General features: G+C 41.2%; 1 protein-coding gene across 12 annotated transcripts in view; it reads right to left on the bottom strand.

Moving 5' to 3' along the window:
- Positions 1-20,270, bottom strand: part of FN1 (fibronectin 1) — a 66,780-nt gene that overhangs the window by 6,233 nt on the left and 40,277 nt on the right. For 2 of the 12 annotated variants that reach the window (XM_046018244.1, XM_046018241.1), the window contains 16 exons: positions 19,027-19,116; positions 17,482-17,751; positions 16,242-16,358; positions 15,406-15,570; positions 13,874-14,029; positions 13,079-13,192; positions 11,981-12,250; positions 10,592-10,779; positions 9,283-9,370; positions 8,252-8,428; positions 6,964-7,053; positions 6,574-6,753; positions 5,316-5,405; positions 3,921-4,387; positions 2,647-2,785; positions 266-430 (listed from right to left, as the gene is read on the bottom strand). In XM_046018244.1, the coding sequence (XP_045874200.1) occupies positions 266-430; positions 2,647-2,785; positions 3,921-4,387; positions 5,316-5,405; positions 6,574-6,753; positions 6,964-7,053; positions 8,252-8,428; positions 9,283-9,370; positions 10,592-10,779; positions 11,981-12,250; positions 13,079-13,192; positions 13,874-14,029; positions 15,406-15,570; positions 16,242-16,358; positions 17,482-17,751; positions 19,027-19,116 (2,766 nt within the window). The remainder of the gene's footprint in view (positions 1-265; positions 431-2,646; positions 2,786-3,920; positions 4,388-5,315; positions 5,406-6,573; positions 6,754-6,963; positions 7,054-8,251; positions 8,429-9,282; positions 9,371-10,591; positions 10,780-11,980; positions 12,251-13,078; positions 13,193-13,873; positions 14,030-15,405; positions 15,571-16,241; positions 16,359-17,481; positions 17,752-19,026; positions 19,117-20,270) is intronic. The other 10 variants (XM_046018247.1, XM_046018251.1, XM_046018242.1 and 7 more) reach the window with 5 other exon arrangements.

Genomic DNA, 20,270 nt, shown 5'->3' on the forward strand with positions numbered 1-20,270 from the left:
GTTGATAGAAAATTTTTAAAAAATCATATCATCACAAATGTATTTTTAATTACTAGTCGTATTGACACAGAACCCTTGAAATGAAGCAAATATTCAACAAGTAAAATTTCCCATCATTCTTTATGATGCAAAATGTTACTTTGAGTCAAGCAGTCTCCCCTCGTTTGCTTCATGTTTGGAAGAGCCTGTGTCTGCCAAACATGCTTCCTTGGCACATTGTGCGAATGCATGGAACCAGAGGAGATGGACAAAGCAAGCTACTCACTAGATGAGTCACATCTGAAATGACCACTGCCAAAACCTAAGCACTGGCACGAGAGCTTAAAGCCGGACTCAGACAACCGTTCCCACTCCTCTCCAACCGCATAGTGGGAAACCGTGTAGGGGTCGAAGCATGAGTCATCTGTAGGTTGGTTTAGGCCTTGGTCAACTACACGAAGAAAAGGAGGGGGAGAAAAAAAAAAAGACAGCTTAGTGGTGATTTGAAACCGTAAGAAGAAAACTGAATTATTGTTACAATGACTCTAGTCTAAAACAGAAATCCCAGCAGCACTAAGAACCATTCATCTGTTTTACCAAAGCATCAGTTGCTCTGATAAACAATACTTAGATGTTGCCAGGGCACATTTGCCACAAGCACCTGAAAACGAGCCCCTCTTCCATTTTTGCCACTAGTACTAAAAAAAAAAAATAATCATTTCTGGCAAAACTAGTCTATAGCATATGGAACATATCTTGAGGCATTTTAGGCTAGTTAAGAACTCGAGTGGGATGCAAAAGCTGGAATGTCTCTCCATCAATATTTGAGTGACCTTAACCTAGTTATTTTCTATCTCTGTGCCTTAATTCCCTCATCTGTAATATAATATAAAATAAAATAAAATATAATATAATATAAAAATATATCTACCTGCTCAGGATCTTGTAAAGATTACATAGATACCATGAATTCAAAGCACTGGTCCATTGCCGGCACTTAGAAAGTGCCCACCAAGTAAAGAATAATTATTAGAGAGCATCCTTTGCTTTGAATGCAAGAGACTTAGCCATTTTTATATACCATTGTAACGCAACATTCATTTTTATCATTGCATTTTTTGCATCAGAGCTAGATTCTGTACATTAGTATGACAGCAGTAGGACAGCTTTACTTTACCAGTAACATCAACTGTTTCAAATAAGAGAAAGCAAGGGATACGAATGACTTAAGAATAACGGAGTCTCTTCGTGTTGCCTAATACACTGGATCTTTATGTTTTGAGAAAGCTTAAAGCAATCTGTGCAAAGCATCCTTCCAATGAGTCTCTAAAAATTATATAAACTAATGTCTGTGACTTTGAATCCCACCATGTGTATTTCTTTTTACAGTGCAAAAATCAAAAGCTCAAAACAATAGATATTTGAAGTGTGTAATAGTTTCAAAGGCATCACCCTGGAGGAAAATAGAGTTTGGGAGAAACTAACAAGTCTGACATGTCTGAAAGCCCAGAGAACAGGGCTGGAATGCAGAATATTGCTGCTGGGGATATGGGGTCGGAAACGAAGTGAAAGGAACCTATGGTTTTACTAGGCACTTCAGTAACCCTCCCCAAACAGCCACCAGTTAAAATTCCACCTGACTTAAGTTATGGAGATGGAATCTTAAAAAAAAAAAAAAAATGATATGGAAAAAAGCACAAAGACTTTTGTGCTTTGAAAATTCCTTTCACGTGGCCTTCTACTAGTAAAACCACACAAGGCAGAAGGCATGCATTACCATGGAAACCTAACACAACAAGCACAAAACGATCCCCGCATCAAATAAGCAACTGCTTAAAATCATAGGCATGTATACGTGTAAAACAGCACGGTCATCTGCGACCCTACAACCCTACATTCAGTAACCGGCCCTAGGAATAAAGCCAGTCACTCGAAAGAATTTTGCACTCCCCGCTGCTGTGGGATAGAGAATCCTCCGTTGGGCAGACTGAAGATTCGTGGTTTTGATGATTCCCTGTCTCTTGTGATCCCTGGTGAATCTTCAGCTGATGCAGGCTGAAAAGCCAGGCGCTTCACTACTGCTTTCAAAGGACTTTGCAGGGGCTGCAAAGAGGAGTCAGTGACCCTTTAACTTCTATTTTGGCCTTAGGGTTGTGTAATTAGAAAAAGAAATTGAAATAACATTGGAAGAAGGTAGCTCTTTGAGCGGAAATGGGCCATGTTGGCTGCATTTTACATCAGGAACGAAAACCAGCAGTCGCTCCTGTCTGCAGATAGGGAATTTCCTTTATAGGTAATCCTTTTTGGTACTTAAAGGATCACTCAAGAGGACAGCAACGTGGTGAGCGGAGGGTCTGGGAAAAGAGATCGGGAAACCTGTGCCCTGGGTGAACTCAGACGCTCGCTAGCAGGGAGTCAGAATGGTGGACTAAATCATGCTTCGGGTCACTTCCAGGTCAATTATCGTATCCCTGACTGAGACTACTTTACAAAGAAGCTAGGGTACTATGAGGGAAAAATAACTGAATTGAAAGTTGCTCCTTGACTTCATGCCATCACTTCCCGAAGTTAAAAGACAACAGCAACGAAGGAACAGTCAAGAGAAAAGGTGTCTTTGGGGTTAGTCCAGAGGGGAGCCTGCGCCTGAGGATGCAGGCCTTCACATACCAGAGTTGCCCACAGTAACAACCTCCTCGCGAACCTTGTGCCTCTTCTGGTCTTTCAGGGCCTCCACTATGATGTTGTACGTGGCCCCTCTGGTGAGGCCCGTCAGGGTAGCACTAGCGGAGGTTCCAGGAACTCGGAACTGCAGTCATTGGCACATCCAAAGTGAGGGAGAAAGTGTTATGAGGGAGGATTGATGTGACTTTTCCCTATTGTCTTACCAACAACCTGCACTATGTAAATAAAGCAAAGGGAGACGGAGGAGGGTGGACAGATCCCAAACCAGCCGTGGAGAGACACGGAACTCAAGGGAGCGGCCATCTTTTCAATCTGCCCAATTTTCCTGCCCTAGATCTTTGTGTTCCATAGTTATCAGGAGCACTCAGTAAGTCAACAGACAATCCCGTTCGTCCTGCAGTGGCTGCAGGTCTGTGCAAGCCGCTGGGATCCCTGAGCCAAGCCCCTTTCACATCAGTTGCAGACACTGCACTACGTGGCAGATATCCTCATCCTCTTCAAGGTGCCCTGTGACCCCAACGTGGGGTCCTTAAAGCCTTTGGGCAAATCCCCAAACTCATGTTTCTAAGCTCATAAATCTTTCACAGTGCAGTCAGGTTTTGTTGTTTTTTTTTAAAATTCTGATGCTTTCTAAAAATAGGAACCCACTAAAAACTGGTATCAGCAAAACAAATTAAAGAATAAAGGTTTTAAAGAGTCAGTCACTTATAACAGCTGATGTGGGCACAGTTTCATGTAAGTTCCTTCTCCTCAGACATACCGTAGGTAATGGGATTCTTCAAGGACAAACTATAGGATGGCATTTCATTTCTTTATTTTTAAAGATTTTATTTTTAAGCAACCTCTGTACCCAATGTGAAGCTCAGATTTATAACTGTGAAATCAAGAATCACATGCCCTTCCAACTGAACCAGCCAGCAGCCCCAAGGACGGCATCCAAGACCTTCCTGAACAAATGCAAGTTCAGGCAGAATCTCTCTCTCTTTTTTCAGATCATTTCTTTGTCCATATTACAAAGGAGCCGCAAATGTGTGAGACTAATGAAATTATTTTATTCTCTCTACTAAACAAAACCTGATGCTACTCTTTGGCATACCCCCAAAGTACAGCCATACTGAGATTTAAAAATGAACACCCGGGGGTTACGTATACTACCTCTCTAAGAGACCCTAGAATATTTATATTAGAGCTCTGGTCACTTCCGTTACCGAGCTTACTTATTTCTAGGCCGCCCAGAAGTAAAGAGAAAAATCAATTACCTGTAAAGGTTCTTCATCAGTGCCAACCGGATGACATGAAATGATATACTCAGAGCTTTCTTGGAATGGGGTCCAAGAGATGGTTGTCTGAGAGAGAGCTTCTTGTCCTGTAGAGGCATTTGGATTGAGTCCCATAACGTGAGGGTAGAGGTGATGGTCAACATCTCCCCTGGGGACGTGACCAACTTGGATCTCCTCATTTACATTCGGTGGATATGGTCTTGGCCTATGCCTTACAGGGGTGGCCGTTGTGGGCGGTGTGGTGCGCCTAAAACCATGCTCCTCAAAGATCATTTGTTGCCCGACACTGGGCTGCTGACCAGAAGTGCCAGGAAGCTGAATACCGTTTCCGGTGTCATACCCAGGACTGGTGATGAAAGGGGTCTTTTGAACTGTGGAGGGAACATCCAAGATCTCTGGTCCGTGCAGATTTGGGTGTGGAAGGGTTACCAGTTGGGGAAGCTCATCTAGCCAAGAGAGGTTAGAGCCAAAAAAGCAAAGCGTGTTAAGCTCCCAAAAGTAGCAGCAGCAGTCATTACCAATTCAGGCAACAATGACTGTTTATCAATCTGATCAAAGCCCCTAGAACATTAGCAGTTCTTAGATCACAAGACATTTTTTTTTCCAAAAAAGAAATCTTCAAGATTTTTCTCAAAGGTTTCTTTATAGCTTAGAACGAAAAAAGCGTTAGTATGAATTTATCATACACACAAAGCTTTGAACCACTAAGCCCCATAGAAGCTTCTTCTGCTCAAATTAAGCTTAATGGAACTGAAATGTGCAGGCTCTTTTCTTCTTTTCTTCATTTGAGACTCATGTTACAAGGACTAGAATCCAGATTAATTATTTCAGCATCTGAAGTATGAGAATTCCAGTTTTTCATGAATTCAAACAGTAAAAATAGATAAAAATACATCCATGTTTGTTTCTAAACTTCTTCTATTAGTATAAATATAGAATTTTCTTCAAATCAAACTGAAATCAGTTGAAAAAAATAAGATTCTTTAGTTCGAGTTTCAGAAACCAAATAATAAATAAAGATAATGGGAAGGATTAATTTCCCCCCTCCTTTTTTTTAACATTAACTTCAACAGAACGTATAGAAGAATAGTAATAATAGCAATCTGGTTTCTACATTTTAATATTTGGCTTAGATTTTTTAAAGGTGAATAAAGTCTTTATACTGATTGGCTAAGAAAAAAATAAAACAGAACTCGGCCGATTACGTTACATTATTTAGACTATCCAAAAGCACAACGTATGTATGCTAAGCTGTTAAGAAAAATTTCCATGAGAGAAGAATGAAAACCTGGAGAAACTTTTCACTGCAAAATTGATCACTCCTAGTTAGTTTTATTTCGAATGTCTTCCTAGTACCCAGAAGGTGCCCTTTACCTGTCTTTTTCCTTCCAATCAGAGGCTCACTCTTCTGGTTGTTCTTGAGGGCAATGACTTGGATGGTGTACTCGGTGCCCGGTTCCAGACCTGATGGAAGGACAGACATCACGTTACGTCTGTGGACTCAGCTAGTCAAATGGAAGTTGATCTTACCAGCAGATGCTACTGAGAAGCAAGCATCCTTTCTCTAGCTGGCCTTTTTGGCCTCCTGAAAGGTAAAATCTCCTTCACTTTTCTCCCACAAAACCCAAATAGTCCACATATGATGGCCACTTAGTAAATTAGTAACTTCTCTACCAAATCTGGCACCTGAGAAAGTACTTTTAGTCTAATATTTTGTGGGTTTTCTTTTAACGTGTGGTCTTATTTGTCCTTTTGAATTCAAGAAAATCTATCAGGATCATATACCACCAGTGGGATATACATTTGGGAGAGATCATTGCAGATTATATACATGAATCTATTTAGGGCTTAATAACCAGATGGTCCTCAGTGGCAGGATCAATGAAAAGTTAGACTACAGGTAAGTACTCTGTAGGAGAAAGTGGCCAATCTTTGTGTGGTCCCTGTAGGAAGTACCCAATTCAACTCCTTCCATAAGTGATTCTATTTTTCTGTCTCCAAATTTTCTAAAAAAGCAGAGTTTCTCTCTGGTATCTCTGTGTTCTCTAGGATTTTTCAAGTCTAGATGATATCCTGTACAGAGTCTAAAAATTTTAATCTCCTGGACAAATATAATACCAGAGGCTTATGATCTTTCCCAATGAAATGGACAATCTTTCTTTCACATTCCAGGCATGCTCTCCAGTATGGGTGGTTGGGAATCACTTGGCCTCAAGACCCATTCTGTAAACCTGGGTAATGAGAGTGGTGGCAGGTGGCCCTCTGGCAAGGCCCATAAGATATCAGATCTTTAGAGAGCTAGTGGGAGGACAGGACCACAATTAGCTAGTTTGTTTTGAAAAAATGTCTTCTTCTAGGACAGGACTTACAAGTATCCGGCAAACACACAGCCAATAAAAAGATTCTAGTTATGCCATTATGACAGTATTAAAATTACTGTGTTTTCATGAATTCTTGTCTTTTGAGATATACTGAGCTCTGCGACTCCTCAACAGAATATGCTTTTTGAAGTTATCAGAAATGGGGCCTCTTGTTCTCATGATACAGCATCAAAGACACAGTTGGAATCTGCTAAGCATTTTGTGTGTCCTAGGGAGTCCCATGGAAAATGGTGACAGCAAAGCAGCAATACCGGTGATAGTAGCCTCTGTGACACCAGGACGGGGACGAGGGACCACTTCTCTGGGAGGGGACCCAGGCTTCTCATACTTGATGATGTAACCAGTAATCTTGGCGCGGGGCGGCTGCCACGATATCAGCAAGGAGTTGGGTGTCGTGGCCAGGAAACGCAGATTGGATGGCGCGTCGATGGCTAAAAGAAAACAAGATTAAATCTCTAAGAAAGTGAATAACCAGGGAAATTATTCCCACACTCTTTTCTCACCCTGAGAAACAGAACCTGAGAGATTCTGAGAGTTCTAATAACTGTAAAAACGATTCACTACCAGCCTATTTGTTTCTCAAGTTTGCACAACCCATCACATATAAGTCAGTGGCATTTCTTCAGGAAAAAACTAGTTACCAGTGGAGGCATCGATGACCACGGGGGAGCTCCGGGCATTGTCATTCAGAGTGTACAAGTAGATCTTGTAGTCAGTGCCGGGTTGTAAACCTATGATTTGTGAAGAGATGCTTTTTATCTGATTTTCATTTATTAGGAAAAATTTTAAACTCATCTGTTAATTCGTGGTTCCTTTATCATCCCATACATATACAGACCACAGAAGTGGTCCACATTTGAGCAATAAATTAGCGCCTGGCATGGGTGTTAACTGTTAATGAGAAACATTATCTCAAAGGAAATCACTGATGCATACAAAGATACTGGCTAGAGGAATTTTAAAATTAAAAAATACTATGTTAAACGTAGAAAAGAAGAGAAGTCGGTTGAGCATCTGACTCTTGGTTTTGGCTCAGGTCATGATCTCACAGGGTTGTGAGACGGAGCCCCCAATGGGCTCTGAGCTCAGCATGGAGTCTGCTTGGGATTCTCTTCTTCTGCCCCTCCCCCTGCTCCCTCTCCCTTTCTCTCTAAAATAAATAAATAAATCATAAAAAAAAAAAAAAAGAGGTAGCCATCTTGGAGAATGAGGGGCAAGTACCTACTGAGTGTTTTCCTTTTATTAACACCAGTCACTGTAACTGGAATCAGAATTTTAAATCTTGGGGCACCTGGGTGGCTCAGGGCACCTGATGGCACCTGACCTTTGGCTCAGGTCATGATCTCAGGGTCCTGGGATTGAGCCCCACGTTGGGCTCTCTGCTTAGCAGGGAGCCTGCCTCCCCCTCTCTCTCTGCCTGCCTCTCTGCCTGCCTGTGATTTCTATCTGCCAAATAGTAAATAAAATCTTTAAAAAAAAAAAAAGAATTTTAAATCTCAGAAAGACCTAAATTGAGCTGGATATTGAATATTCTCTGACTACAACTTGGATCTTTATTTTATTTTAAAATTTAATTATGTTTTATCATCGAGGTTAACGTTAAGAACAGTATGCCACTATTGAATTTCTTTTGGTTTTAAGCATTATGTTACTTTTTTTTTTTTGGATACGAAGGGTACATCAATAAAAGATTAAATTTAATAAATGGAACTTATGCCATCTCTCTGGCAAACATTAAACAAAATCAGGCATTCACAGAATACAACTATTTCTAATTATAGTATGAAAGTAGGTCTTTAAAAATTACAGCTGCATTATTGTAAAATATTGACAATAAATTTAATCAGTGAAAGTGGTAGAGTAACAGATAAGGAATTCACGTTGGCAATAGCTATCAGCAAACATGGTCAGTACAGTGAGTTCCCTGACCTGTGATGGTGTAGCTACGGACGTCTGGCCTGATGGTTCTCTGAATTGGAGTCTGGCCATTTGCTGGGATGGCATCAACTTGGAAGCCAGTGATCGTCTCCGTCTTGGTTCTCCAGCTAATGGTGATGGTGGTCTCAGTAGCATCTGTCACACGGGCCCTTCTTGGAGGGCTGACATCTGCACAAATCACAACTAGAGATTAGTGCCCCGCTGATTCATTTAGGGAAGATTTTGATGTTTTAAAACGTGTCTTTATTATACACCAAACATATCCATTCCTGTGCATTACTAATAACGTACAGATTTTCGCCTATGGCATCCAGAAAGAAAAGTTGACAGTAATTAAAAAATATGAAAAGACTCAGCTCACACACTTTTTTTTTTTTTTTAACTAAAACCCTTGACAGATACTACCAGTGGTTCCCAAGCCTGGCTTAGACTATCTACCAATACCCCAATTAGTATTAAAATTATTAATTTATTATAATATAAGTGTAGTAGAGGAGTTATAATGATATGGCAATAATATATATATGTATTGTTACTTCTCTGGCTTTTTTTATACAGCTTCATTTTTTTTCCTTTCAGCATAGGCAATGGCATCCCTATTTTGTAGATGAGGAAACTTAAATATTTCCTGTGATTTCTGAAAGAGCATACATAAATTATTGATACAGCACCAAACTGGAATCTGGGCCCAATTTTGTCCAATACTTACTCTACTGTTAAGGTACAGCAAAGCCAGTGTGTCCTCCCCAAACATCATGAAACCAAACTGCACCAAGTAGAGCATAACCTAGGTGGCAGTCCCAGCTCCTGACACAAACATGGTAACATTGGGAAGTGACGCCATTTATGGGCCAGTATACCTCTCTCTGGAGGGTCGTAAAAGGTGACAATAGTAAGTCAACAAGAGATGGGCAAGCAAATCAGTTTCCAAGGTGGGAATCCTTCGATCAACTTGGTGATCTAGAAAATCATTTACCACTGATGGAGAATGTTTGCTGATACTAAAAGGCTCGATTACTCACTCTCCAGAGTAGTGACGACTCCCTGAGCTGGTCTGCTTGTCAAAGTGTCCTTAAGGGCATAGACGCTCACTTCGTATTTGGTGGCCACCTAGAAAGAAGGACACAGTAAACTTTAGCAACGGGATCTTCTAAAGCACAGGTGTTTTCACTACAGCATTAGAAAGACACAATGGTTACAAAACAAACAAAAAATAAACTAGCAAAACCCATAGCCCTATGAATTCCTACATGAATTTCATTCCTACACTGCAGATGATCGACAGCACATGTAAATTGTACAAATTTAAAAATGTGCTTGGGGTTAACACCAAGTAAGCTATAACTTACATACTTACACCGAACCGATTAAAAACGGGGAAAATGGGTATTAGCCTGTTTTTCTCCTTTATTTGGCAGGTGCCAAGCATTTCTTTGTCTGATCATGGAGAAGCAGAGAGAATGCTCTGTTCTATCTCTGAACCCTCTCTCTGTCATTTCTTTTGAAATTGGCCCTATGTTAAGAAGTACATCAATTTCTAGATTCCTGGCTAGTTTTCCATATGCGCGTCTAAAGGATTAAAAATGTTTCAATGAAGGGAGGGTCAGGTAGGTTGGGTTCAAAATGGAAAATATTCCTTGCCAAGGCAACAGAGCTCAGAAAATGCATAACCAAAATGGAGTTATACATTCAGTCCATGGACATATGAATTGCCTCCTCCATATACGCACATGAAATCTTCTTAAAATAAACAAAATGCATATATAAAGAGCTGTGCAAAAGCCAACACTATTTATATAAGTCCATCCCAGACAGTCACCTGGAAGAGCTAGGTCAATATAGAGAATTCTATTTGGCATAAAATTACAATAAAATTATTTGAGGACAGAGGCAGAGAACACTAATTAGATTATTATGGTATTTTTATCTTCACCGCCTTAAACTATAAAAGAGGGAACTACAGTTGATCCTTGAACAAAGCAAGGGTTAGCAGTGCAGAACCCCTGCACAGCTGAAAATCTGCTTTCAACTTTTGAATCCCCCAAAACTTAACTAGTAAAAGTTATACTGTTGACCATAAGCCTTATTAATACATTGCTGATTACCACATACTTTGTACGTTATTTGTTATTATACAATGTATTCTTATAGTAAAATAAGCTTGAGAAGGGAAAATGTTATTAATAAAATATAAAGAAGGGAAAATACATTTATAGTCCTGTACTATTAAAAAAAAAATCAGCATCTAGAAGTGAACCCACACAGACCCACAAAACCACATTGTTCAAGGGCCAACTGTACTTTATTCCAATGAAAAAGGGCACTTCTCACCATGAGTCCTGACACAACCACAGATGAGCTGTCAGGAGCGAGATTGATCTCCTTCATTGGTCCAGTCTTCTCCTTGGGGGTCACCCGCACTCGATATCCTGTGAGCTGAACATTCGGTGCTGTCCACTGGGCGGTCAGGCTTGTTGGTGTGACCTGAGTGAACTTCAGGTCGGCTGGGGCAGGAATGGCTGTCGGGATGGCCATTGGTTAGAGATTATCTTATAGGAACTGGGGAAGAGGGACAGTACAGTGGATTCCAAGAAGCAGAATAGATGTGCTTGTTGGGTTGGGTGGGTTCCCTCAGGCAAAGATTCAGTATGAGAAAGTACAAGAAGGGATACAAAATAAAGAAAACGTTTGCTGAAAAAATGTGTTTTATATCCACCAATTCTCAGAATCACTGGAGGCACTTGGGTAAATGCCAGAAGTCTGAGACACTTGAGGTTTTAGAAGTCATTTTTATTTTGTTTTGTTTTTTTGCTTTCCCTTAAAAAATAAAAACAACAACAAAAAAAATCAAATATTTTCTTGGCCATTAGGATTGATTTTCCATTTGTATGGAAAGATGAGCAATAGCCGTTTTCCTCGATAAGCAATCTTTGCGTGGAAAACCATTTCAGGGGTATTCCATCCCCCAAAAGACAGAAGCATGTTTTTATCCTGTTTATTTGAACCCCACAGCAGACAGTGCTGCTAAATTTGAAGTATTCTCCGTGGTGCAGCGTAAGAAGAAAACTGGCTCACAACAGAAGCAGAAAAGAGAAGCGAAAAGCAATAATACAGATAGCCACCCCCAGGGTTGATGCTGTCACAAGGACACAAATTTAGCATTCCACTCTGCTTCAGAAACAAAGCACGAGCAGATCAAGTATTGTGGAAAGCATTTGCCCTAAACTGCGTCCTATGTGCCTGATTCTCAATCCTTTAAGCACATCACACACTCAGCACGCGATCTCCACCCAGAGAAGGAAGGTCTTACCTACATGTTCTCAGAATCGTGCCGCTAGGAAATGGCCCAGTTTGGATTCCTTTTTTAGAGTAAGTTCTAGGATGCCAAACTTCTTTCCTTTATGCACAGTGAGCATAACCACAGGGAGTCAGGGTTTAAGGAATAATCCACAATTATAGGATGTCTCACTCTATGGCCTTATTTATAAGCCAAGCCACTCTAAAAGGTCCCTTTATTAAACTGTATCTGAGTATCACGTAAACTTTACTGTTTATGACGATTCCCTTCTAAAGAGGATCTGTCCTAATAGAGAGGCTGTTTCGTTTGGGTTTGTTTTACCCCCTTACAGGGACTCCAGAGCCTGATAGAGTGTCTAAGTCACTCAGTGGGGCGTACAGCCGCGGCGCCCGCGAGCACCCGTGCTGCAGTGGACGGTATACCTGTGGACTGGGTTCCAATCAGGGGCTGGCTCTCCATATCATCGTGCAAGGCAACCACACTGACTGTGTACTCAGAACCCGGCCTGAGGCCTTGCAGCTCTGCAGTGTCCTCTTCACCATCAGGTGCGGGGAAGAGCTCACGGATTCCATCCTCAGGGCTCGAGTAGGTCACCCTGTACCTGGAAACTTGCCCCTGTGGGCTTTCCCAAGCAATTTTGATGGAATCGACATCCACATCAGTGAATGCCAGTCCTTTAGGGCGGTCAATGTCTGTTAGGCAAATTAATGGTAAGAGGTTATGTGAAAAGCAAGTTGTGAAATGAGCATTTTTATAACGTGCAAAGCAGTTCCGCAGATATCATTTTCTCTGATGGATTCAATTCCAATTAACCCACTAGCAAATGGGAAATTACTTGACACTTGATTACGTTTCTTTGGGTTTAAAAAAGATTTAAGGTCACATCACTTATTAAGACGTAGGTGTATGTGAGACACACAGGCACCCTGCAAAATAGCCCCACAGGTGAGGATTTTTTGCCATTAATTTTCCAGTATTCTACCAAGATTCGTTTTTGCAGTGTGATGTTAGTCTCACAGACCTGGATTTTCTATACCTTGGAAGTGGTAAGGTTGATTTTCAATGTTTGAGTCAGATTATTATAATCCTTCTTTAACTCTTCTCCCCAGCCCCCGCCCCCCACTATTTACATTAAATGCTGCTCCAGGCAGTTTTCCAAATGCTCTGAACATAATAGCTTCATGAAGCACACTGCCATCAACTTTACCATCCAGTCATAGAAAAGAAGGTCCAGGCAAAATATTTTGTAGATTTGGCTATAGGCAAACAGGGTTTTGCTGAGGCCATTTGAGCGAACGAAATTCAAAGCACAGCAACTATGAGAGCTCCATAACTTCTTTCCCTGGATGTTCATTGCTTGGCACTAAGAAGGAAAAATGTCTGTAAAGGACTCAGCTCAAGATAACAAACTAACCAAGGGGCCTGTCTCTACGTGTACTTGCAAAAGACACGTGGAGGGCGTTCAGAGGCCCAAGAACAAAACTGACTTTGAAATTGGGGAAGAAGCATAGATTACGTACTCGTTACTGCAGTTTGAACCAAAGGCTGACTCTCTCCGTCTCGATTCTGAGCATAGACACTAACCACATACTCCACTGTGGGCTGCAAACCTTCAATGGTCATTTCTGTTTGATCTGCAAAGGGAGGAAAAAGTAAATGCAGCACGTGTATCCTCCGCTGTGTAGGCCGCGGATGTGACCGTCTGCGTTCAGGAATAAAAGCCTGGCGACCTGGATTTTTCATTTGTAGAACTATCACGAAAACATGGATGAGTCAGATATGATTTCTCTTGGACAGATAAATTCATGGCTAATGTCATATTCAAATCCTCATATTGGAGGAAGGTCAAACTAAAGGATACAACACTCTAATATGATGCCTCCAACACTGAAGGATGCCGCTCTTAGAAAACATGAAAATTAGTTTAACTTTAAGATATTCCCTTAGAATCCTAGTTTTACCAGGATTGTATATAAAAACAAAGACAAGAGCTAAAAGGATCTTAAAAAGTTGGGCCGTCTCTCTACTTTAGGTGCATGACTAAATAAAACCACAAAGAGATATCTAATAATGCAAGATGTCCACACCATCAAACAGAACTTTGCCTGTGAAAGGAGAAGTGCACTTCCCCAAAAAATTCTGCGGTGGAGGAAGTCTGTAACAATCTCAAGCCCCGAATTCACAAATGGGGAAATGTTTACATATGACATAAAAATGTACGGTACTCAGACCTAGGTGGCCATGTATTTTAAAAAGCATACTGTGGGGCCCTCTTCTGTTTATCCTGATGAATGGGAGATGCTGGTTATTCTTACCTGGGCCTGTGGTTTTCGTTTTTGATGGTCCTGGGCCATTTTTGGGCGTCGTGGTCACTCTGTAACCAGTGACAGGGGAACTTGACGGCAGCCACCTGACACTAATGCTGTTGTCCTGAACATCAGTCACTTGCATCTGGGATGGTTTGTCAATCTCTACAGACAAAAACAAGGAGAAACCAGTGAAGCCCCAGTCGGTGGGGACAAGAATGGACAAGGACTGATTCCAGTCCTGGTAGGCACAGAAAGATCTTCGATTACCATTAGTGACACCCGGGTACTCCTTTTGCAGAAACACCCAGATGGCCTTTGGGAGGTGGGACCTGTATCAGATACCGTTACCTATTCTCAGGATGGCTGTTTTATACACAAAGAAACTATATGCCAAGTAGGTGTTTGTCTTCTTACTTGATCAGCTCATTCATTCATTCATTAACAGATATTTACTGAACACCCTTCATGCCCGTCTCTATTGCAGGCCCATGGAATATATCCATTAACAAAACAGACACAATCTCTAACCTTTGAGGTGCTTCTTTGAATATCTGGCTCGAAGCTCTGTTAGCTTCATCTTGTTAAAAAAGAAAAGCAAGTTGGTGCAGCCACTGTGGAAAACAGTGTGCAGATTCCTTAAGAAATTAAGAATAGAGCTACCCTATGACCCTGCAATTGCACTACTGGGTATTTACCCCAAAGATACAGACGTAGTGAACAGAAGGACCATCCGTATCCCAATGTTCATAGCAGCAATGGCCACAGTCGCCAAACTGTGGAAAGAACCAAGATGCCCTTTGAGAGATGAATGGATAGGGGCTCCTCGGTGGCTCAGTGGGTTAAGCCTCTGCCTTTGGCTCAGGTCATGATCCTAGGGTCCTGGGATCAAGCCCTGCATCGGGCTCTCTGCTTATCAAGGAGCCTGCTTCCTCCTCTCTCTCTCTGCCTACTTGTGATCTCTCTGTCAAATAAATAAATAAAATCTTTAAAAAAAAAGAGAGAGAGATGAATGGATAATGAAGATGTGGTCCATATATACAATGGAGTATTATGCCTCCATCAGAAAGGATGAATACGCAACTTTTGTATCAACATGGATGGGACTGGAAGAGATTATGCCAGTGAAATAAGTCAAGCAGAGAGAGTCAATTACCATATGGTTTCACTTACTTGTGGAGCATAAGGAATAATATGGAGGACATTGGGAGATGGAGAGGTGAAGTGAGTTGGGGGAAATCGAAGGGCGAGACAAACCAAGAAAGACTGTGGACTCTGAGAAACAAACTGAGGGTTGGGGATTGGGTTAAGCCTGGTGGTGGGTATTAAGGAAGGCACGTACTGCATCGAGCACTGGGTGTGGTGCATAGACAATGAATCTTGGAATGCTGAAAAAAATAAAATTAAATTTAAAAAAAAAAAAGAAAGAAAGAAAGAAAAGAAAAGAAAAGCAATTCTGCAATGCGGAAAATACCGTGGGAGAACATCACAAACCTATCGAAGTAAATATTCCTCTGTCTCCCGCGAGGAGGAGTCAGTACCTGTTCGATAATCAATGGAAATCGGCTTGCTGCTTGCGGGGCTGTCTCCACGGCCAGTGACGGCATACACGGTGATGGTGTAGTCCGCTCCAGGTTTAAGGCCACTGATGGTGGCTGTGGACTTGCTCCCAGGCACGGTGAACTCCTGCACAGGGCTATTTCCTCCTGTGTGAAAAGGGGTTAGTTCAGAGCGTGAAGGGCTGAGAAATAGTTGGGGACTGCTGAGCAATGACATTAACATACTGAGAAAACACTTAGTCACACCCTTGATTATTCCCTCTAAAAGAGAATTATTAGTAGGGCCCACATGGAAACACATTTATTTATGCACGTAATGAACCTTAGTAAGTGTGTAAAAATTGGGAGAAAATTGCAGTTAATGCTATTTTAACATTCTAGCATTCAAATGTCACTGAGTTGTAGATTAACATTAGAAGGAGAAAGAAGGTAAGTCCTCGACCCAGGATGGCGTATATTGGGTTCCTTTTTCAAAACATTAATGTCATATATTCACATTAAATAAAATTCTGAAAATAAGGAAAATAAAAAAAAACAGATCGCTTATTATTTCACCAGTGATAATCTATTTGTGAATTTGTAATTCTTTCTTCCTCAGCTCTACTGTTCCTCCTTTAGTAGGATACAAACAACTCTGTATCTTGGTTTGGCCACCAATTAGAGCATACATATTTTTTTTCACATATTCTTGGAAGAGACAAGGCTCCACTGAATGGACTTGCCAAAGTCTCTTTAAATATGCATCTGCCCTGGGGCTTTGAGGTTACCCACAACAGAATCTGGCTCGATGGGAGTGAAAGAGCATGCCACTGACGCACCTGTCTCTCCGTAGGTGATCCTGTAGTATCTCACTGTGACAGCCGGAGCTTCCCAGCTGATCAACACACTGGTGGGGGTTTCAGCAATGACTTCCAGGTCCCTTGGAACATCAGAAACTAGAAAAACAAGGCAAAGTTTCCACATCTATAACTTTCAAATGACGCCCAGATTCATTCTGCTCTTTTTTTTAGATAACTACCTTTATAATTCCTGCATTTAATAATGCAGGTATTATGCAAAATTTGCAGAATTAAAAATTACAAACAATTCAAGGTAAGGGTTTAAGGAGGCAATTCCAATTACGATAAAATGACAATTACAAATTTATTGAAGCACTTTTTTCCTTCAACTTTTTATTCTGAAAAATTCTAAAACAGTGGCGCCTGGGTGGCTCAGTTGGTTAAGTGTCTGACCCAGTCTCAGCTGAGGTCTTGATGTCAGGGTCATGAGTTTGAGCTCCACGCCGGGCATGGAAACTACTTAAAAATATTAAAACAAGAGAGAAGTCACAAAAATAATTTAATGAACACCGACATTCCCTTCTCTCGGGCATTTGCTGATTAGTAACAATTGCCACAGTTGTTTATCTCTCTTTCTGTGTCTTTCTCTTTTTGTTAAACCTTTTGAGCCTGAGGTACAGGTATCATGATGATACCTACTTCTTTGCTAAGTACCTCAGCATCTGTCTCCTAAAAATACCAACACTGTCTGATTTAATAATTCTGTTTTTTTTTATTTTAATCTTTTTCAATTAATTTATTTGACACAGAGAGAGAGAGACATCGAGAGAGGGAACACAAACAGGGGGAGCAGGAGAGGGAGAAGTAGGCTTCCTGCTGAGCAGGGAGCCCGATGCAGGGCTCGAATCCAGAGCCCTGGGATCATGACCTGAGCCGAAGGTGGCAGACGCTTAATGACTGAACCACTCAGGTGCCCAATAATTCTGTTTTTAAAGGAACTCTGAAACAGGATTTCTTAATATTTTGAATAAAATTTCAGGTATTAGAAACGTAAAAATACATAAATCCAGTGAGAAATTTTCTGCGATAAAGTTATCTTCAATAGTGTCTAAAGAGGAGATTTCTTCCACATATTCTCTCACTTCTCTCTCCATGCCTCATAAGCACAATCCATTTTTTTAAGCGATGATAATTCAGACAACACAAAGATGCTTCCCAGAAGATCCCACCTGCCCAGAAAGTCCTCCTGAGTGTCTTTGCAGACCAAAAAACAAGTTACCTGTTGACTGTTGGCCAATCAAGGGAGGACTTTCTTCTCTGCCATTCAGAGCAACGATGCTGACCACATATTCTGTGCCTGGATTGAGATTGGTGAGGGTGATGGAATTCCGAGAGGGGGGCACTCGATCTTCCCGAGGTCTTCCACCACTGTGCTCAGGGTGATGGCGAATCCGGTAGCCAGTGATGGTGGCTCGAGGGGCAATCCAATGGACAGTGAAAGAGTTGGCAGTGATATCAGAGAAGTCAATGCCAGTTGGGGAATCAAGACCTGTTGTTCCCACCCAGGGGGAAAAAGAAAGACATCACCAGTTTAGGAGGTGAGGAAGAATGTAGGGAAGGTAACCCACAGCCAGTGTTTCTGTCCTTTCTACTCAGCACAGCAAAATGCTGTGCTGATTCTAAGCCACACATAAATTTCAAAATCATAAACTGCCCCAGTTCCAAGTGGCCAACTCAAGCTTTTTCTTTTTTCTTTTGCTGAGTAATCCGAGTTATTTTTACGTGTTGTTACCAAAGGTTTCTGCCTCACTTTTGTAGACAGGTGTTTAAGATAATCTGGAAATTATTTTTCAATTGCTTCAGTGTTCAAGTATTCTGTGTTTCTATCCTGTAAGTGTGTCTCTTGAAATAAAGCAAGATATGCCCACTTTCAAGTTAAGTGTTTGGTTCACAAAGAAGCTTTCTGCACTCAAGAGAAAATCGTTAGGTCAACAGGGTAGTAATAATGCCAAACATAACACTCTCAAAAATGAAAATAAGACATCATCCTGGACAGATTACAAGCAAGTAAATCCTCTTGAATTGAAAATTTAGTGTACTGCAGAAAAATTAGTAAGAATTGAGAGTATATCTCAAATTCAAATCAATTAATCTCTCTGGGCCTCGCCAAAATTTTTATTTTAGTAATAATAAATTGAGATATCACAATTCCTTTTTGGAACCAAGGGGACTATAATAAACAAATTAATGGATACACCACATCACACTGTTTTAAAAGGGAAAAATGAACAGAAGCCCTCATGTTAAAGAAGAAATGTATATTACAGGATTCACCATGTCCTCATATCAGGGAGATCATATGATAGTTGTCCAGGATTCAATTAAACTTCTTCACACAGCAAATGGATATTTGCAGAAAAAAACTTGTTGGCTTACAAAGGAAGGAAAAGACTTCCATGACAATGCCAGCGTTGGATCAGCCTTAGACAGAGCCACCTAATGAGAAGGAATAGTCACCATCTCTAAACAACAGAGATGATATTATTCTTGGGAGATTTTTTAAAAGGACAGACAATAATGTTTCTGGACTATTTTGAGTCGTCTCTGGAAGCCAAGAGTATAATCTTCGTGACTGAAAGTCGGGGTGATACTTGCCGAAGTGTCATTTAATTTTTAAGACCAGTGATCAGAAAGAAATGACAAGGCTGTAAGCACCACTACCACCGCGGAAGTGGAGGGACGTTTTTAGAAGCAGCATTCCGTTCTGCTATTTAAAATTGGTAGGTCAAAGCTATTTGATGCGCATACTGCCAACACGACTCACCTGTTTTCTGTCTTCCTCTGAGGGGTATGCTCTCGTGCTGTTCGTATACACTGGAGACACTGACCAAATATTCTGTGCCAGGCAGGAGATCTGAAGAGGCAAGGAGGACTTATTTTTAAATTGTGCTCAAAAGCATGAAAAAAGCAAAGCACTCTTAGGACTATTTCAATGGATAAAATAACATGCACAAAAGTTGAGTCCCCTGACCTACTCATTCCGACGTGAGTGTCGCTACCTGCAGGTAGGCTGTAATGAGTTGCTAAGGAAAGGTCCCCTTGCCTTCTAATGTCTCTAAGCTGTGCCCTCAGACGCACTTCGGAGAGTATGATTCACCCCGCTCTGCAGTAAGACGGTTGCTGCCACATAGCATTCTCTCTGTCAGCCACTCAATATTACGTCTGTTGAGGGCATGTGATAAAAATCACGGTGGCTTGTCATTGACTTGTCACCAACAACACTAGGAAGAAGTTTGCTACTATTTAAAGCAGGCTTGTGACCATCCGATAAACTGCAAATATTTCAAATGTACAGTTTAGACAGGTTTTGGACTATGTATGAACTTGTGAAATCATCACCACATTTATGACAATGAACGTATCCATCACCTCCAAAACTCTGGTTTAAAATTACCGCCATTTTACACATGAGAAAACGGAGGCACAGAGAAGTTGTCTTCTTTGATATCCTTGCCCGAGATCATAAACAGTTTGACCCAGGCCAAGATGGGTGGTCTTAATCTTTAGTGGAAAAGAGTCATAGTCCATGGGGAAAGTGATTGGTTTGCCATATTAAAGTAAGAACGAAATACTTAACAAAATTACAAACACTTTCCTAAGTATCCTCTTCTCTCATTTTGAGGTCTCCAAAAAAGTACAGAATAAGGGTTCTAATCTTTGGATTCTTCCTCATTAGACCCCGTTTCCCGCCCCCTCCCCATACCATTTCTGTAGAGGCCCCTGCAAGGCCTGGATGCTCAGACTCCCTTTCCCTTGTTCCTGGTTGCCCAGGGGTAATTTATTTAACCACTACAGACCTCAGTTGTTTCGTCTATAAAACTGGGTAATAATAGTTTCTCTGGGGGGGAGATGGCTACTTTGCAATCTAGAGCAGGATCTAGAATAAGATCTGAGAACACATGATGAACATGTGGCCCGTCTGTGGGGCAGACCTGGTCCTGAAGCAGGGGTTGCGTACTGAGAGATGCCAAAACTACTGATCCCAGAGTACTCCAGAAGACAAATAAG

This window comes from Meles meles, chromosome 9 (genome assembly GCF_922984935.1).
Source record: "Meles meles chromosome 9, mMelMel3.1 paternal haplotype, whole genome shotgun sequence".
Taxonomy (NCBI): Eukaryota; Metazoa; Chordata; class Mammalia; order Carnivora; family Mustelidae; genus Meles; species Meles meles.